The sequence below is a fragment of the Leptosomus discolor genome, chromosome 6, assembly GCF_034619465.1.
Source record: "Leptosomus discolor isolate bLepDis1 chromosome 6, bLepDis1.hap2, whole genome shotgun sequence".
Lineage (NCBI taxonomy): Eukaryota > Metazoa > Chordata > Aves > Leptosomiformes > Leptosomidae > Leptosomus > Leptosomus discolor.
The window spans coordinates 55,316,716-55,334,244 of record NC_141396.1 but is presented as its reverse complement, the minus strand read 5'-3'; the positions used below and the strand labels follow the sequence as shown (position 1 = coordinate 55,334,244).

Here is a 17,529-nt window from a genome sequence, read left to right as displayed (position 1 = left end):
AGAATCTTTGTGGGGAGATGGCATCATAATTCAGGCAGGTACATTCTTGGGAAGGGATCATGAAAAAGCAGTTTTCTAAAGTTGAGTTCAGTGCATCAGACACATTTCTATTTACGTATTTCCAATACAGAGTTAAAAGCAAATATTCCCATGGAGGTTGCTATTAAATCTCAAACTGCTTCAATTCTCTCGGCTTACACGTCCTGCCTAGCCTTCTCTCCAGCTGATTTGATCCAGTCATGTAGCAAAGGTGTCAAGTGATTTATACAGTTAGTAGGAACTGATCTTGCTCTGGGGGTTTCTTCACCCAGGTGCCCAGACCGGCTTTCTGAAACGCTTTAAACAGCTGCTGCTTGACAGACTGGTATGTCTGAGCCACCAGCTTTGCCTCGCTGTACACTGATGGCATGTCTCCATGGCTTGGTATTCGTGTGCTCAGCTGCAGAATAAAAATCAGGGAAGGGGAAAAAAATAAAATAATAACAAAAAAAATCAACCAACGAGCCAAAAGAAACAGGAGGCTTCAGTAGCTGTATAATCTTCCTGTCTAGTTTTCATAAGCAACAAACAATCACTGTGCTTTGTGTGTTTGCTTTTGGTTTACCAACAAAAAAACAGGGAAGCAATAAATGCTTGTGACATGATTTTGAGTCATTGTGAAGAGGAACAGGGTAAACGGCTTTGCCTTGGAGTGGGCATAGGCAGTGGCAAATCTTGGTGTGTTTTACAAAGGCAAAACCCTCTTCTCCGTTAAGATGATTTTTAGAGATGAAAAAGGGAAAAGTCCTTTCAGGGGATCTTTAAAGAATGTGCTCAGTTCAGCGAAGCAGCTCAGTGCTTCCAAGTCATGCCAAGAGACACAAGAAGGAGGGTCCCCTCCCACACTCTCCCCTTTTCCCTCTGTAATCTGTTATTGTTGGAAGTGCTGCGAAATGTGCCCAGGATAGGGCAGAAATCAGGCATCAGGATTTGTGCTGGTGTGGGAAAACCAAATGCTCTGTTGGGACACCAGAGCCACCCACTGGGAGCTGCCTCAGGAGACAATGCCACATGTCCACTGCCCCTCATCGCCTGGAGCACACACATGGGAGCGAGCACCCTTTGCTTTGCAGAAGGACTAGATAAATGACCTCCTCTGACCTGCCCAAGTCTTAACAGTGCCAAAACAACAGTGAGGCTTTGACATTATATGAAAGAAACTGAAGTCTGGAAAATGCCTTAAGGGAAATAGCAGCCTTTAGGAAAACGCACCCTCAAAGCACAGCCTGGTGAGCAAACAACGCTCTTTTCCTTCTTTCTAAAAAGGAGAGATGCTGAAAGACAGATTAAAGGAAAAACCGAGCGCGCAGCCTGAAATAAGCTGCTCCAGCCCATGTGGTGCCAGTACACCGTGGGGCTGCTCTGGCCGGGGCTGTATTGGCCCAGCCAGCAAGGGAGGGTGACACTGCCACTGTGGGCATCAACAGGCCACAAACTGGCCTGGCCAGTGATGGCTTGCCTCCAGCTGTCCCTTTGCTCCCCAGAGGTGGACACTGATCACATTATCAACTGTTTTGTTTTGTCAAAAGCAAAGTGCCCTGCTCATCCACGAGTTACTCCCCCTTGCTCACCCCAGCCCCTTTCCAGATGCAGTCCAGCTCTCCTGGCCATAGTCCTGGCTGTAGCCTGCCCTGTGGCCCAACTTGCTCCAGGTTTTGTTCCCATGAGAATCCCTGCATTTTGGAGGCAACAGGAGTACTTCTCACCCCTCTTCCCATGCTACCTGCTGTGCAAGAAATAGGCTGGGACCTGTGCCACCAAACTGTGACTGAGTCCTGGGCATGAATCCCAGGTTGGTCCCTTCTGCTGCCTGACAGGCTCAGGGTCCCTGCTAGGACAGGTCATGTCACTGCCTGGCTTCTGAAGAAGACCTCTCCTTCCCTGGGGTCTTCTGCAGAGCAGAACAACCCATTTGGGCTTGCCCTCATACCTCCCCACCCTACATATCTGTTTGCCTTCCCAAATGACTTTGTTGGTGGAAATGGCTCCAGACTTCCCTGCCATCACTCTGCCTTGTTCTTTTCCACTTGTTTCCCAACAGGAAAAAGGTTTTGGCACTAAATAACAAAATTTTTTCTTGTCTTTGTCTTCTCCCACTCCACAGGGACTGCAGGAGAATTCTTGACAAGCCTCCTTATATCAAATTAATATTCTGGCAGTGAAAGTAGGTGGGCTGAAGAGACACTGCATTTTCCCTGATGCTCCTCCTGAAGGTGGTGGGGTCAGGCTCACCACCTTGGTGTCTGTGCCCTCTCCCCCAGCACTTCCTAGAAGGGTCATTCAAGAGGAGAAATAGTGACTCCAGAATCAGGAATAATGAGAGGAAAATTTCCTTATTCCACATCACGCTTCTTCCTCTATGTCCTACATCCTTAGGCTCCACCCTGTAGTTTTCGGGCATCCATCTGTCTTGACACTGTCTCCTGTCTGTGGGAAGTAAGCGAAGAGTGATGGCAGGTTGACTTCAGTGCCGTTTCCAATACGGTGAGTTCATGGCTAACTTCCTTAGAGAAAGCAGGGCTGAAGGAGTGGTGGCCATTTTAATTAAGTACAACCTGTAGTTTTAATGCCATTAAATTGTACTGATGCTGAGTGTAATGAAATCAGAGAACCTTCAACACCTGTCTACTCACCTTGAGAGAATCAGCTGTATTGTTGTATAGATTTATCAGCACATCTGGGAGAGTGGGGAAGAGGAGGGGAATGAGTAATCCACAGCACCTGCTTCAGTCAGCTAACTTGGGTGAGATTTGGAGTGGTTTAGTCTGGGAGTCTAAACCCTGTGGAACAATTAAATGAGGTAGATGCCTCCACAGTGATGAGAAATGCTTCCCTCAAGCCTGTAAGACTTGGTGAGTTAACATTCCCTTTAAAGTCAAAGGGATACTTGGGGTGAGATGCATAAAAAAATTACCCAGTGGTGCTTGTATGGATGCTTAGCATTTTCTTGGCTTTTGACTGCTCATCTGAGCATGGCTGCACTGCCAAGGACATCTAGAACACCTGTCTCCTCTCCAAAGCCCCCTGCGTTTCTGTCCTTGGCTTTCTCTGGACTCTCAGCTCCCATAACTGACCCTGCAGGCTCTCAGCTCCTGATCCTTTCCCAAGCCCTAAAAGGAGCGACGCAGGACACCTGCAAAGGCTGCAACTTCATCATGAGATTGCTAAAAGAGGGTTGACTGGTGTAAGGACTAGTCAGTGCATCAGACCTACCTTGCCTTGAAGCTTTGCCCATCGAGTGAAGAACATGTGCTTGCAGAGCCGTGAGGGACTCCCACAGGTCCTCTTCCCTGTCGTGGCGTTGATAACCTCCAGATCGGTGTTCCCCACAATCCAGTTCACACTGAAGCTGGGAGATTTTCCAGGCTGCCGAGCATCAGCGTGGCTAACCCCTGGCAGGAGAGAAGGATATCAGTAACATCCAGTGCTCAAAACCTTCAGAGGCTGCTAACGTGTGGGTGGGTCGTTGTGGCACATGAGACATCCTTGAGCAAAGACCCTGACATTGTGTGCTGTCTTTGCTATTGTCACCATCGGTTAAATGTAACCAGGCTGAGTACCTTAGAGAGACATAATTTAACAATTCCTATAGATCTTTTTACACCTTGCAGGCAAACCTTTCGTGAGCCTAAGGAAAGCCGTTAGGTGGTAGTGCATGCTATTGACAGCAGTCTGACAGTTGCTGGGTGAATTTTTTCAGAAAGGCTTCAATGGGATAACTGGTTTTTGAAAGGAACTAAGCAGCAGAGTGCTTTTGCCATGAGTTCCTCCATGTGAGCTTTCCACGGTCCAGCATATTTATCTGCTATTAAGTGCTGGGGCCTTTGCTGTGACAGAAAGTCTAGATCATAGGGGTATAAATGGGAGTTAAGAAAATACAAAATACACATTTCATCATCATAGTGAGATTATTAGAACTAAGTTAATAATGACCTTGTAGACATCACAGACCTACACAGAAAACTTTTGCTCCCCACCTTGTGTCTGCCTGCAGGATTCCTACCCTGTATGGGTGCAACAATCTCTTCAAGAGCTAGTTAGTGTCCTAACAACAATATTTTGAATATCCACATAAGTGGACTGAATCTTATTTAATTTTAGACCACTACAATGATGATGATTTCAGTCACCTGGGGTGACTGCATGACCTTTCTGTCATTCACATGGCCAGTTTTGGACATCTGAATCACACACTGTAGTCCACTGCCTGCATGGCTGAGATCTCCCTTGGCTCTAAACTCAGATCAGAGCTGCAAGGCCAGGTGTGGGTGTGTATGTGAAAGACAGTTATTTTTAATCAGGTAAATTCCTGTCTCTTCTTAACCATTTAGTATAGTTAAATCTTTCCTTGACTCCTGTCACTTTCTCATTTCTTGTACCTGAAACCAGGGAAGGGTGAGTCTTTGCAAGGAAATAGGAATAAAGAAAGTGGTTGGTCTATTTTCCAGCACAGGATAAAGGTAACCAAGTGAGCTCTGCCTTGGCCTTCTCATTAGTGCTTATGGTAGCAAAGAATCAACACTGGGAGCTTCCAAGGCTGGAAAAGACAGAGTGACCTGAAGCAGTTTGAATATTTTGGAAAATGTGGGCATTGGATGATGTGTCTGGACCCAGCTGTTGAATCCCTCTCTACCAATTTGCTGTGTGGGCCACTAGCCTGCAAACCTGGAGAACAAAAGCCACTGTGGTGAGCAGGCAGGTGGGGACTATGCTGGTGGGCAGGAGCTTCCTGGCACAGCCACCCTGGCACAGGCCAGCACCAGGGTGGGATCTCTGTTTCGAAATGGCAGCTGCCACTGGAGCCCCCACCTGCAACAGCTCCAACATCAGCTCGTGGTCTGCATAGGTTAATGGGACCTGGCTTCATTGCTCCTGGGTGGAGGGCAAAAGAGAAACGTCTTTTGCATTTTCTGCTGAAGGGTTTCAGAGAAGTTTTGCAGAGAGGGAGAAGCACTGATGTGGGCTGTTCAGAGAGGAGGACATTAAAGAAGAGAGATCAAAGACCCTCCTTTCCCAAGTGCCCCTTCTCACTCAGGGATCTCGTTTTTGAAACAGATGCCCACCATGAGCATTTGTTGATCTCAGGCAGAATGGGAGGAGATGGGAACTGGTGGGAATGCAACACTTGTCACCACGTTAAACATGCTGAGCTTGGTAAGCCCTTGAGAGAGTGCACATGGGAAGCGGAGAGCTGTGCAGGGTCAGTTGTGGCAGGGACACTGCCTCTGTAGGCAGCTCCTGCCTCCTGCCTGGGGCCTCTCAGCATCATGGGAAGCAATGTCAGTGAGGGACATGCTCCCTATCTCCTCCTGTCCCTTCTGCCCTGGGAGGGAGCTGCAAGAGCCAGATGGGACTGAGCATGCAGAGAGAGAAAGGTGGCCCTTGAAGTGAAAAAGCATATGGCACAACCACTTTGTATCGGCGGTAAAGCTGGAACTGCAGAAATCATCTCAATCACTGGGACTGAACTTGGTACAGTGTGTAGAAGGGAATTATAGCTAAGTCATAACCTCACCCAGGATTTGTAAACACATTCATGTTGTATTACTACCTCTCTCAATTTTTTTCGCCCCTGAGATAACAAATCAGTCTGCATCTAAAAGTGCAGTTCACCTAGGCAACATGGTATAAACGGAGTCCTTGGAAATCAGATAGCTCTCTGGTGCTATTCAAACGTCTCTACACAGAACAAGATGCAAATAGATCCAAATCGGCTGTAAGACACTACGTACTACTCTCTGTCAAGATAGCACCCAAAAGCGTAGAGGACTAAGTGCCAAAAACCATGATAGCCAACACGCTGCTATGTAAAGTTGCCACAGGCAACTAAAGCAATAAAAATACTGTGAAAACACTGAGCAGAGGAAAAAAATGAAAGGCTACATGGAAGACAGAGCAGGCTGTGTTTGCCTGTCAAGGGGGAGATGGGGAGTGTACACCTCTGCCCAGCCTGGGACCTCCCTCTGCTCTTGGTGGATGTCTATGAGAGCTGGGAGCTTGCCCTAGTGCCTGGGACACTGTCCGTGCTGGTTTGGCTTTCAGTCTTTCTCTTCCCAGCTATCATATATACAAGTACATGTGTTTAAGTAAGTAGAAGATATTTTCACATAATTTTCCAAATGCAGGAGAAGAGGCTTTAAAGAAAACAGCGTGAGACTCACGACAAACACAGATATAGAGCCTAGATGTATTCTCTGATTGTTGTTTTTGATCCTTTTTAAACACTTTTTTCATGTTTTTCTTTTGACAAATAATTGTTCTGATTTTATTTGAAAGGTAACACCCAAATAATCTAGATAAATTTCTCTCTTTTATGTAAAACATCCTCCTTAAAACCAACGTAACAAAGTGTACAATAGGAGACCATAGAAAATGGAAGGAAAAGTCTTCATACAAATAGTATAAAATTGTGTATTGTAGGATATGAACTGAAATCTGTTCTCATTCTCCTCTCTCTCCTAGCAAAGCATCATGCCTCTTCAGGATACCATTTAGAATGGCCTCAATCTTAAGAGAAAAGGAAATACAAATGACACAGGGCTTTTCTTTCTTCTAAAAAATACACCCAAGAGTAAGCCAAGTGAATAACTGGATTTTCATCATCTGGCTGGGACCGGTGTGAGTGGAAAACCTCACTGATTATTTTTCTGTGGGGCCAAGGAGTTATCCCACACAGTGGCTCTCCTCTTCATTGAAAAGTTTGTACCACTATGATCAAGGGACAAAATCAGCATCCTTATAATTGAAGGACTCCTGCAATTTGAAATCCCTGGCTGGTCTGATCCCTGAAAGGAACGTGGGACGTGGAGTTTCCTGGCTGAGGCTGCCGAGGTTTGGTGTCTAATGCATTCAGTTTGGCTTTTGCTAGGTGCCCATCTTAGTCACTGGATATGTTGTTGGCACAGTTTTCCAGGTAAAAATATGCAGCCCAGGCCTCAACAACATACATTTGAAGCAGTATTGGCTTCCTGGGACTTGTGGGGGAGGGAAGATTACAAATAATGGCTTTAGAGACAAAAACAATGTAGACAGAGATAGACAGATTCCTCCCACTGCTTCTTCTAGGATGAAGAAAACCCACAAACACAACTGAAAGCAAAGCAAAACCTTTTCCAAACAGAAGTCTCTGGGAAGGAGGAAGCCAGCCATGAAACATGCAGGTATTTCAAGTGACACAAGGGCCTCTCTGATATATTTCTAACTCCCTTGAAATCTCTGGCAATGGCTCTTGGATATAAATATGCACTTGGGCCAAATATGAGGCATTACTTTTACTTTGCAAGGCCAACCTAGCAAAGCAATAACTGTTCTGCAGTTAAATCTCTTATTAATTCCCTTATTGTGGTTTCAGTCCTTCAAGTGGGTTTCCCTGTACATCCTGCAGACACAGTGAAACTGGATGTGATTTTGATCTTAATGTATGGGTGGACTTAAAATGAATTAGGGCTGGCACAGAATGAGATCAGCTTCCCCAGTGGGATACACAGAGGCTTCTGGCAAACAGGATTGTGTTGCCAAAATAACAGCCAGGTTTGGAAAATGGAGAGGTTTTTCCCAACCAGCTGAGAGTCCTTTCCTCTATCGCACAAGGTGGCATGTGAAGGATGAAGGGGCGAGTCATGCCCAGGCTGAACCAGGGCAGAAGGGTCAGGAGGGGTCATGGGGTGGAGGAGGAGTGTGGAACACAGTTTCCTGCATCCTTGCATTGCACAGTCTTTGGTTAGCTGCACTGCGGAGTTAAAAAATGGAGATAAGCTGTTCAAATAAGGATAAGCCTTTTGACCTACTCACCTCATAACACGCACACGCACATTACACTTACAAGATCTACTAAACCACACAGAACCTGAGAATTTCCCCAGTGGCTAAACTATCACTTCTGCCTCACCAAACTAATTTTGTTACAAGGACACATTAAAAAAAAAAAAGAAAAAAAAAAGAACACAAAATAGATAAGGGATAAAATAGCACTCTCGTGACTGAGAAACCTACAGGACTTTGAAAGCTCATGGTGTACTCTACTAAAGCATCCTGACCTCACATCTCTGAAACCCTGACATCTCAGAGAATCCTTCTGAAGAACAATTATCAGAGTCTAAGTCATATAAGGGTCTAATCCTGTGCAGAACTGGTGGTCCTCAGCACTCACATGCCTCATGAGGATCTGAAGGCATTCAAGACTGTGGAATTTTTCTGGGATAAGGCCGGACAGCTGTTGCCTGGCTGGTGGTTAAGGAACCAAGAGTCAGGGGAATGGAGAAGAAAGGATCAAAGACCTGGGTTAGGGACGGGGGCTAGGAAGGAGAAGTGGTGACAGTGAGAGTAGCCCAAAAGATAGCCTGAAACCACGGAGATGCTCACACAACAGGCAGCAGCCTTGTCAGATGGCAGCAATGCATTCTCAAGGTCTGCTGAGCAGGCAAGGTCTCTTGCATCAATGAACAGCCCTTTTCTTATGGCCATCTGCTCTGAACATGGTGGCTAGCAAGTGGTGAGGGAGCAGGGGCATGGATGGTGGGGCTGCACGCACAGGGCCAGAGATGCGAGGGCTGGTTCTTCTGACTCCACACATTTGCATGCTTGCTAGATGAGGGAGAGTGGGACAGGAGAGAGTTAAACCTAGATTTACTGAAAGCTTCCTGCCTGGTTTTTATAAACCTTTTACTTTGTCACATACTTTTTTTCCACTTTGAGCAGTCTTTTTACAGTGTTAGTTTTCCTAGTCAACTTATATCCACTACTGATCCTTTTTGTGGTCATTGCATATGGAAAAGGAACTGGATTTAAATGCATAAGTTTTTTCATTCTACAAATTCATACTCTGCAGAAAAAAAAAAAAAAGGCATGGGCTAATGTTTTACTTACAAACAAATAAACTTTCCTGTTGGTGACTGGCACAATTACTGATGGGAGAGAGGATCATTTGTCTTGCAGGCAGGTGTTTGCTTACCACTGAGAAGCAGCTGATTGCGCCGGTATGAAGCTGGCAGCTGACCAATGTCTTCTGTTCTATGGCTCATTACCCGGGAAAGGTGACCAGTGTGCCAGAGGCTTCCCACAATGATGCTGTGCAAGTACATGGGTTCAATGAAGGAGCTGAGGAGAGCACCTTGGAGCCCAAGGATGTTCCATCTGGAAAAGAAGTTCAGGAGCAATAAAACACATGGGTGGAGGAATGCCATAAAAGAGCTGCACTGGGAAAATCAGCAAAGACCAGCACATGAGTTGAGGGATGAGGGATGAAACCATTCCTGTCCGTATCCTGTGATACATGAAGCACTGCACTATTGGGTTATTATACACTGTGGACTGATTCCCCCTCTATGATCATTTTAGATCACTGTGATGCCACTGACTTAAGGAATGTATTTCTGTCTTGTGCTATTGCAAACGGAGGCCTCTTGTTGAGAGCTGTTCTTTATACGAGCATTTTCTGTTTGATGAATGTTCACTTAGCATGTTTTTAGCAGAATTTTATTTTTTTTCTGCATCTATAATAATATTCTTGCAATGGTAGAGCTAAAATGAATGTTTTTGTTGTTCTACCTTTATTTACTGTTTGTCATAAATTAGTATCATCCCCTAGCCATACAGCCAAAATAACATGTGACTTAGGTGGCCAAAATTCCCCAAAATTGTTGTGAATAATTTTCGAAAGCCTCACAGGCTGACATTTCCTTGCACAAATAATACGCAGTTCCTGAACAGAAAAAGAAGAGTTACACTTTTAGCCAATTTTTTTGTAACCAATAGTTTGACCTGCTCTAAAGTGTTCAGAGTGATGGGTACGTCTCACTGTTACTGTTTTAAAGGTGCAACAGAGTGATGGTGGAAATGCTGGGGCCTTCAACCTGTTAATGACCGTGAGCTCCATACTACTGATGTTGGGTTAGTGGCCAGAACTGTTCTGCATTTTAATACCCTACTAATTTTTACATCAAGCTAGGCATATATAAGACAAGATGCTAACTCTAAATTCTTCAGGGGATAGGTAATTTGATAAAAAGTGGAAAAATTAAAAAGAGGGAAGAAGTCATGATGCAGTTATCTTCCTGACAAACCTATTTAGCTCAGCCCATCTAACAAGAAGCTTTTCCCCATCATACAAACAGTAACATGCTCTCCTACACTTGGATAATATTTTTATATAAGTCAAATGCTGTCAATCTGTTTGAATAGTTTTGAGTTCAGGAGTTCAAGCTGAAAACGCTTCAGAAAATGTATTTTTGGAGAGTGCATTTTGGCTCATTAAAAACTGAAACACCGGCAACATTTGGAACTCCGTAGCTGACTGAAGGAAAAGGTAAGAGGTGCCTGCTATTTAAGGCAACATCCAGTGGCTGCCATGCTAAATAATGTGTTTAGAGCACAATCTCCATCAGCAGCAAGCATTATGTAGCTAATTTCTTACATCATTGTTCTTTTCATTAATTAACATTTCTCAACCGTTAGTGCAATTATTGCAGTGCCTCTGTGCTGTATGTCTCTTTTCATGATTAATAAGGAGTCATTATATTTCCCTTTCCTGAAGCAGTCAATTAACACGGAATACTTTCCATTAATTACTGAATGTTTAAAACCAGCATGCTGTACCTGGAGAGCAATCTGCTCTAGGAACCTGTGACACCAATTGCTTTAAAAAGTTCTCTTTAAATTTTATTCCAAAAACACAAGCAATTTAGCTGGCTATATTAATTTGCCTCCGAAGCAGGGCTGTGAATGAGAAACATCTTTTAATCTCATGCAAGAAAAGGCAGCCATCTGGCTGCTGCGGATTTCAGAGTCAGACTCTCCCTGTCTCCCTCTGTAAATGCAGGTCATTAAAGTAATGTGTTCATCTACATAAAACTCAAATGGAATATAAAAGGTAATATTTATATACAAACAATTTAGTCCCACAATTTAAACAGTCATTGGTTTTATGAAACATTTACTTTAGTCGATCAGATTTGCATAACTTCATTTGGGGAAAAAGAAGTGTGGTCATTCCTTCAAATAACATCACTTTTAAAGGAAAGAACTAGCTGCCTCTTTGAGCAAATATCTTATCATGATGCAAAATTAATAATGCAAGCTTAAGAAATAGAGCTGAGTTCAGCTAACTGACCAGCTTCTAAGGCAAGGAAAAAAATCAGACAGTGATATCTTTGTCCAGATGGAAACTTGTAAGATATCAGTGTTGCATTCAATATTTTATATTTCCTTAAAAAAAAAAATCTTGTATATTTGATTGAAGGAGAGAAAAAAGCAGCTAAACAGAAAAACAACATATGTTCAACAATATTTGAATTTTAACAATATTGCACATCACAAGAAATCATCTGAGCTTTATTTACCAAAATAGGGGACTGTGTTCAGATCATAAATTACAAAGTAATAATGATTATTTAATTTAAATTCTTCTCAAGGAAACTGCCTTTTCTTTAAAGATATTTCTCTGTCTCATTCTGAACATGTGCATCATAGTGTAAAACGGGATTCAGATGTCAATGGAATTACATTACTGGAAATCATACTATAAGCATGATCAGGTCATCCCCTATGTATTAAACATATTTCATAAACATTAATTAATTTTCACAATGCTGCTGTGAGGTAAAACCCCATTTTTATACACCCCAGGGAACCAAGGCAGAAAGGCGGTATGATTCGCTGACGTCTGCTGCATTAATTGGGGGCAGAGCTAGAGTCCATGTCTTCTGGATACAACAGTTGTTCCTCGAGACAAACCTGTTTTCTGATCCCAAAAGAAGACCCATGCAGGTGTAAGGGGCAATGAAACTTCTATATCAGCATGGTGGGTTTTGACTTCAAGGTATAAGTAGATACAAGACAAATTGCATGGAGGGTCTGGACCAAAAAAACAAGGGAGAAGAAACATACCAAAGAATATAGGGCATGAGAACAAGCCATGCCTGATGGGTAGAAAGCAGTGTAAAAGGAGACTGTCCCAGAACCAGAGAGCATCCTACGATAGGAAGGATGGAGAAATCAGAAAAGGCGCCAAGAAGGCAATATTCAACAGGGACTGCTTGCTGGGTCTTCTTGAGCAATGCCAAGGCTGGTGTCCACTGTGGTGGTCGTGGGGAAATGGGACGAGGGTGATGGCACTGCCACCTGCATGCCGGCCGCTTCCCGGACACAGCACTGTGTTAGCAACATCAATTCAGAGAAGAGGGACGAAAAAGTAGACAAGGAGCATTGCTTTCAAGCCTAGCCCAAGCTCGGCAAAGTGTTTGACCCGCTGTTTCTGGAAAGCAGTCCTGAGCACATGCATGAGTCCCACTAAGTCAGCACAAGTCCTAGGAAAAGAGAGGTCCTGTGCTGAGCTGGCCGAACCAAGACCCTTGCACTACCACTCTTGTCTCTCAGAGCACAATAAAAGCATATTGATGATGGTGAAAATTTTCAGTTACTCATTCTACTTCTGTTCTGTGGATAAAAAGACCTACCTCAGAGGGCAGTCAGTTCAGTATTTTGCATAAACAATAGATTTAACCAACAAATATTTGGGGGAAGGTCTTTTATCCTGTGTATTGTTCATCCCTTGGCCAACATCTATCGCTAATGTACTGACTTGGTCCTTTGATATCTGAACATCTGTGGGATTATTTGTAGGTAGAAGACAGGAGAAGAGCTGTCTGAGCAACAATGAAACTATCAATAAGGGTGTTCATTTTTGAAGGAGCTATTTCTCTGTAGCCTAATTTAGGTCCATGAAAGTAGCTGTGTTCCCATCTGTAACAAAAGGCTCTCTTCAAATGTGGCTTTTCAAAATAAAATTATTATTCAGAGCAATGCAGTGTTACATTTTGAGTCCTCAATATATCAAAGTGACTTTTCTCGCTATGAGGAAATATGCTGGATCATTCTGAATTTTCCTAATTGCGCAGGATTTTAAAGGCTGTTTTCAAGGGTACACATCTCTTTAATAACTTACATGCTGTGTGCTTCGTAATAACCCTTCCAATAAAGTACAGATCAACCCACCGCTCCCTTAGTCACAGATCTTATTTTAAAAAAATAAAATCTTCAGCAAGCAGGATCAATAAAATCCAATGTCTCCCCTTTTCACTTAAATATGGTGCTTTTGTTGCTTTAAATGGAAGGAAAGTATACCCTTCCTTTTGTTCAAACAGCAGATATTACTGCACTGTTTACAAAGACAAAATCCCATGTCCAGTTTTCAATATAGATAATCCTTGAACAAATACGTTTTTCCCTGTTTGTCAATCACAGAAATGCCAGTGGCAAGCTGGGAGACGTCCCAGAGCAGGCAGCCTTTCTTTAATTAGATGCCGTGCTCCCCCAGCCCTGGATGGGGGTTGGGTTGGGGGTAAGCCCCTGCAGAACCCCCCCTCCCCACGCAGCTGTCACGCTCCTGGCAGCCTGGGACCACTGGCAAGGTATGCGGGGAAATGTATCCCAAAGTTGTAACATCATCAGAACCTCCACACCTGCATGCTGCAGCATCACCTCACCACATGAGTTGGCCGTGACCCCTCCCCAGGACCAACTGAAATATGGATGATAAAAATACTGAGGAAGGGGCTTGTGGACAAACCCGCAGGGGTGCAAGGGGCTGCAGGCTCAGACAGGTCTGCACGTGGTGCCTCGCCCATCGCTGAGATGTGTGTGTCAGCTGGAGGCCCTTCACTGAGTATTTCAAGCATCAGCTTGCACATAGCGTTATTCAAAGCCAAATCCTGACACACTCCTGCCCTCGAACCCCTTCAAAACTGAGATGTGGAGAAATTTGGATGGTGCTTCAAAACATCTCAGGGGACTGAGTCCACCGGCCATTGAAGCTCGGTGAGACTGAAGTGTCTCTTCGGGACCTTTGAAAACCTCACCCCTTAAAACGCACAGCTGATGAATGTCAAAGCTTATTTTGTTAAGGCTTTTCATAAAAGACACTTTTTTTGGTCGTTATTAAGAGCTTTAAGTCTTACCCGCTTGGCATGTTGTTAACCTCCTGTACCACAGTTTCTATTACCAACATTTCCAGCTATGCTTCACACAATATGAATTGTTATTCATGGTGGCCTGTGCTCAGCAGAACACCTGTGGTGTTCCTATTTATACGACCATTTAGCTATTATTGGTTTGGCAACTGGAACTAGTGCATTAGTTTTTGATCTGTATTTTAACAGTAGGTGGTTTATATATGTTTTCTGGAACATACCTTGTGGTGAAAGATTGAAATTGAAATCTCAGTCACACAGAAAGGGGTTAAGAGAGAGAATTACAAATCATGCGCACAAATAATCTCTAATTGAAGATCTGGCTGTGTTAATTGATTTTCATTTATGTTAATATGCAGCCTTTGAAGTAGCTTTTCTTAAAAGTTACCTTGTCAGGCTCAGTCTTCTGTTAACAATGGCTCTGGTCAACAGGCTAACACTAAAATAGATCTAAGAACGACAATTTCTAACACTGACTTTTAGTCTTGCATTTTTACATGCTGCATTTAAATACAGCTTAATGTGCTCGACCCATCTTGTAAAATGCTATGTCAGACCCCAACTTCTAAATCCAGAAATAGTGCCTTAAGACTGCATTACCTTGCAATACTCTGAATATATTCTCAATAAAGATTCCTTCCTGTTCTCTAACATGTGAGCCCAAATAATCCACAAATCTTAGCCATGGGACAAGAATAGACTGTCAATGCTGTAATGCAAAGTTTGGAGGTCCTTTGTTACTGTTTGTGTCGTTTTATAGGTGAGGTATAATTTAGATGTTCAAGGTCTTATTTAACCTCTGGGCTTGATGTCACTGTTTTTGTGAAGTACGGGGAAGTGGATGACCATTAACCTGGTGGCAAGAAAATACAGAATCTTTTAAAGGTGACCTTTTGAGAAGTGGTAGTAAGAAAACAATTTTAAGGTCAGAGCTTTCAAAATAAACACTGAATTCTTGCTTTTATTTGATGTATAAAGACAGTGGTTGTGAGGATTCTTCCCTCCAAATCCTGTACCCTGCAAAGTATGTTCCCCAAGCCTGCACCCTGCAAGGGGACTTCTGAAAGAGGACAAGTGCCACAGCTCACGTATTTACAAGTATGTCTATCACTGTTATAGTGTGTAAACATGAATTTGGTGCACCGAAAACTGATGCGTCTTTGAAGTAAGTACATCAGCTAGATATCCAGCGAGCGTGAACATGATCTACCCTGGCCATGGCTTAAGGTCTTGTCTCCTTGCTAAGGTCTACCAAGGAAGAGGGTCTTGGGGAAGAGCAGTGCACTGCAGAACTCAGTCTCTAATGGGACACCTAGATAAGAACTTAGTGCTGAGTGTTTGGACCAAGATCCTCAAAATAATTTACGTGCAATTGGTAGCAGAGGTGATGTGGTGACATAGGACCTGGGAATGCCTGTTTATGCTATAGGTCTCCTGCGCTGTTGAGCATCTTGGTGGCCTCCTCCACGTGCTCCCAGCCTTCTCTGCCAAACCACAGGCAATGGCAATCATTAAATGGCAATCACTAAACGTTTCTGTGCAGCTCTTCATGGGGGAATGCCCTGCTATCTTGGGATGGTTGATGCTTGGACAAAGAATTTTTCCAGTTTCTCTGTGTGGAAGAAGAAGGGACCCAGATGCTGGTGATGAAATGTATAAACTCTAGTGAGTTCAGAGCAGAGAACAAGAAACTTTATACAGAAGGGAGGTACGTGTTGTCAAACTGAAGGCATGGTGGGCCTAGGGGATGAGCCGTGGTGGAAGCAGTCTGGCCTGAAGTTCAGACAGTTTCCATGAATCGGAGGACAAAGCTTATGGAAGTGAAGGAGGTTTCTGTGCTCTGTGGCAGACTGAATTTCCCGTGCAAGTCTATTCAGAGGGTTGATGGACTCGAATAAGAGAAGTTCTTTAATATTTTGTCCAGTCTTTAATATTTCTTCTGCTGTAGGAATAAGAAGTAGAGACATTTGGAAATTTTTATTTTATATATGTATGCATTTGCTTGCGTGAACTATCACCTTCAAATCTGGCATACATGTACACACTTCATGTGCTATAGGAAGCCAGCAGTGTTGTGCAGGGGAGGAAAGACTCAGCGCTGGTCTGGTTTGCACAGCTGGAGACCATGTCACTGAAGGGGACACAAGCAGAAAGCCAGTGTCCCTGAGGACCCAGGGCACTGAAGGGGTGCTGCAAATCCTATCCCTGCTGCTGGTAGAAACCTGAGCACTTCTCAGTCCTCACTGGTGTGAACATTTCTGAGGGTGCAAGACAGAATTTAGTGCTGAACCTTCCTAATGCTTGGTTATAGCATTTAGATCCTCAAAGAGGAGTTGAACTCTATAGATACACTTGGTTATTTTTACCTAGATGTGTGTGCTTGCACGCACAGGTGTGTGTGTACGTATGCAAATTTTTGTTGAAACATTTGTCTGCTCCTGAACAGCAACTGCAGAGACTTCCACCAGCAGCAGTGTTAAGCTTGCACCGACCTAATAAGCAAAAGTACAAGGTGCTCCTGCGTCCAGCCTCAGTGTGAGAAAGGGAGATGAAAAGGGGTTTAATTTGGCCCATTGTATGAACGAGTTTGCTGACACAAAAAGCCTACATTCTCTAGGGGCTGCATGTTTGTGCTGACATAAAGGTCTTAATATACGTTATGATTAGCATCAAGAAAATGTTAAATGACGCAAATTTTTCCCCAAACAGCTGATCATTTTAAAAATTCTTTTGCCTATAATGTTGCTGCTTTTTCACAAGTGTATATATTATACACTACAGAGGAAAATGAAGGTTGAAATCTTAGTTTTTAGTGTAACTAATGAACTTTGCGTCTAAAGAATGTGGTTTAATCCTAAAATCTACGGCACTGAGAGGCTGAACTCACTTCAGCTGCTCTGTGAGACTCACAGAAGTTGCGACTGTAGAAGCTAACACTCTGTTAGGGTGGGTTATTTGGGGATTCACAGAGCCCAAACTTTAAATTTGCACATATAAATGCATAGGTTTTTAAAGCCAGAAGGTACCACCAAGATCTAGTCTGACCTCCTTTATAATACAGTCACAGAATTTCACCTTGTATTTCCCTTCCTGAGCCAAATAACATGAGTATTCATGCCAGAAGTGTTTGTGCTTTAATTCAGTAAGGGAATAGGTATGATACCAGGCTGTTTATCCTGCAATCTCGACGAAGCCACAGAGCCCAAATAATGCATACCAAGCATCAAATCCTCTCAAACTTGTGGTGATAGTAATAAAAATTGCTAAATGCCTTCGCATAACAAATAAATTTGATTAAACCACTCTCTGCTTATGGCTATCCTGTGAGCAAGAACGAACATAAATAGTTAGATACATGATTTATAGAATATTATTCACTTTTCTGAGTAACTCTCTCTGTTCTTGGGTCTTTGATATTCTGATGGCAATGTTGTTTGCAAATAATGCAAAATGATGTATATTTTAGCAGCTACTGGCTAGGTTCTCAAGAGGAAACATTCTCTAATAGCCCAGTGCTCCTGAGGGG

The 17,529-nt window shown here is 43.4% G+C and overlaps 1 protein-coding gene across 1 annotated transcript in view; it reads right to left on the bottom strand.

Annotated features, from left to right (window-relative positions):
- Positions 1 to 262: 262 nt before the first annotated feature.
- The window catches only part of ADARB2 (adenosine deaminase RNA specific B2 (inactive)), a 110,406-nt gene continuing 93,139 nt past the window's right edge, over positions 263 to 17,529 (bottom strand). The window contains exons 7-9 of the mRNA XM_009956744.2: positions 8,990 to 9,171; positions 3,253 to 3,431; positions 263 to 439 (exon numbers count right to left, since the gene is read on the bottom strand). Of these exons, the coding sequence (XP_009955046.2) occupies positions 263 to 439; positions 3,253 to 3,431; positions 8,990 to 9,171 (538 nt within the window). The remainder of the gene's footprint in view (positions 440 to 3,252; positions 3,432 to 8,989; positions 9,172 to 17,529) is intronic.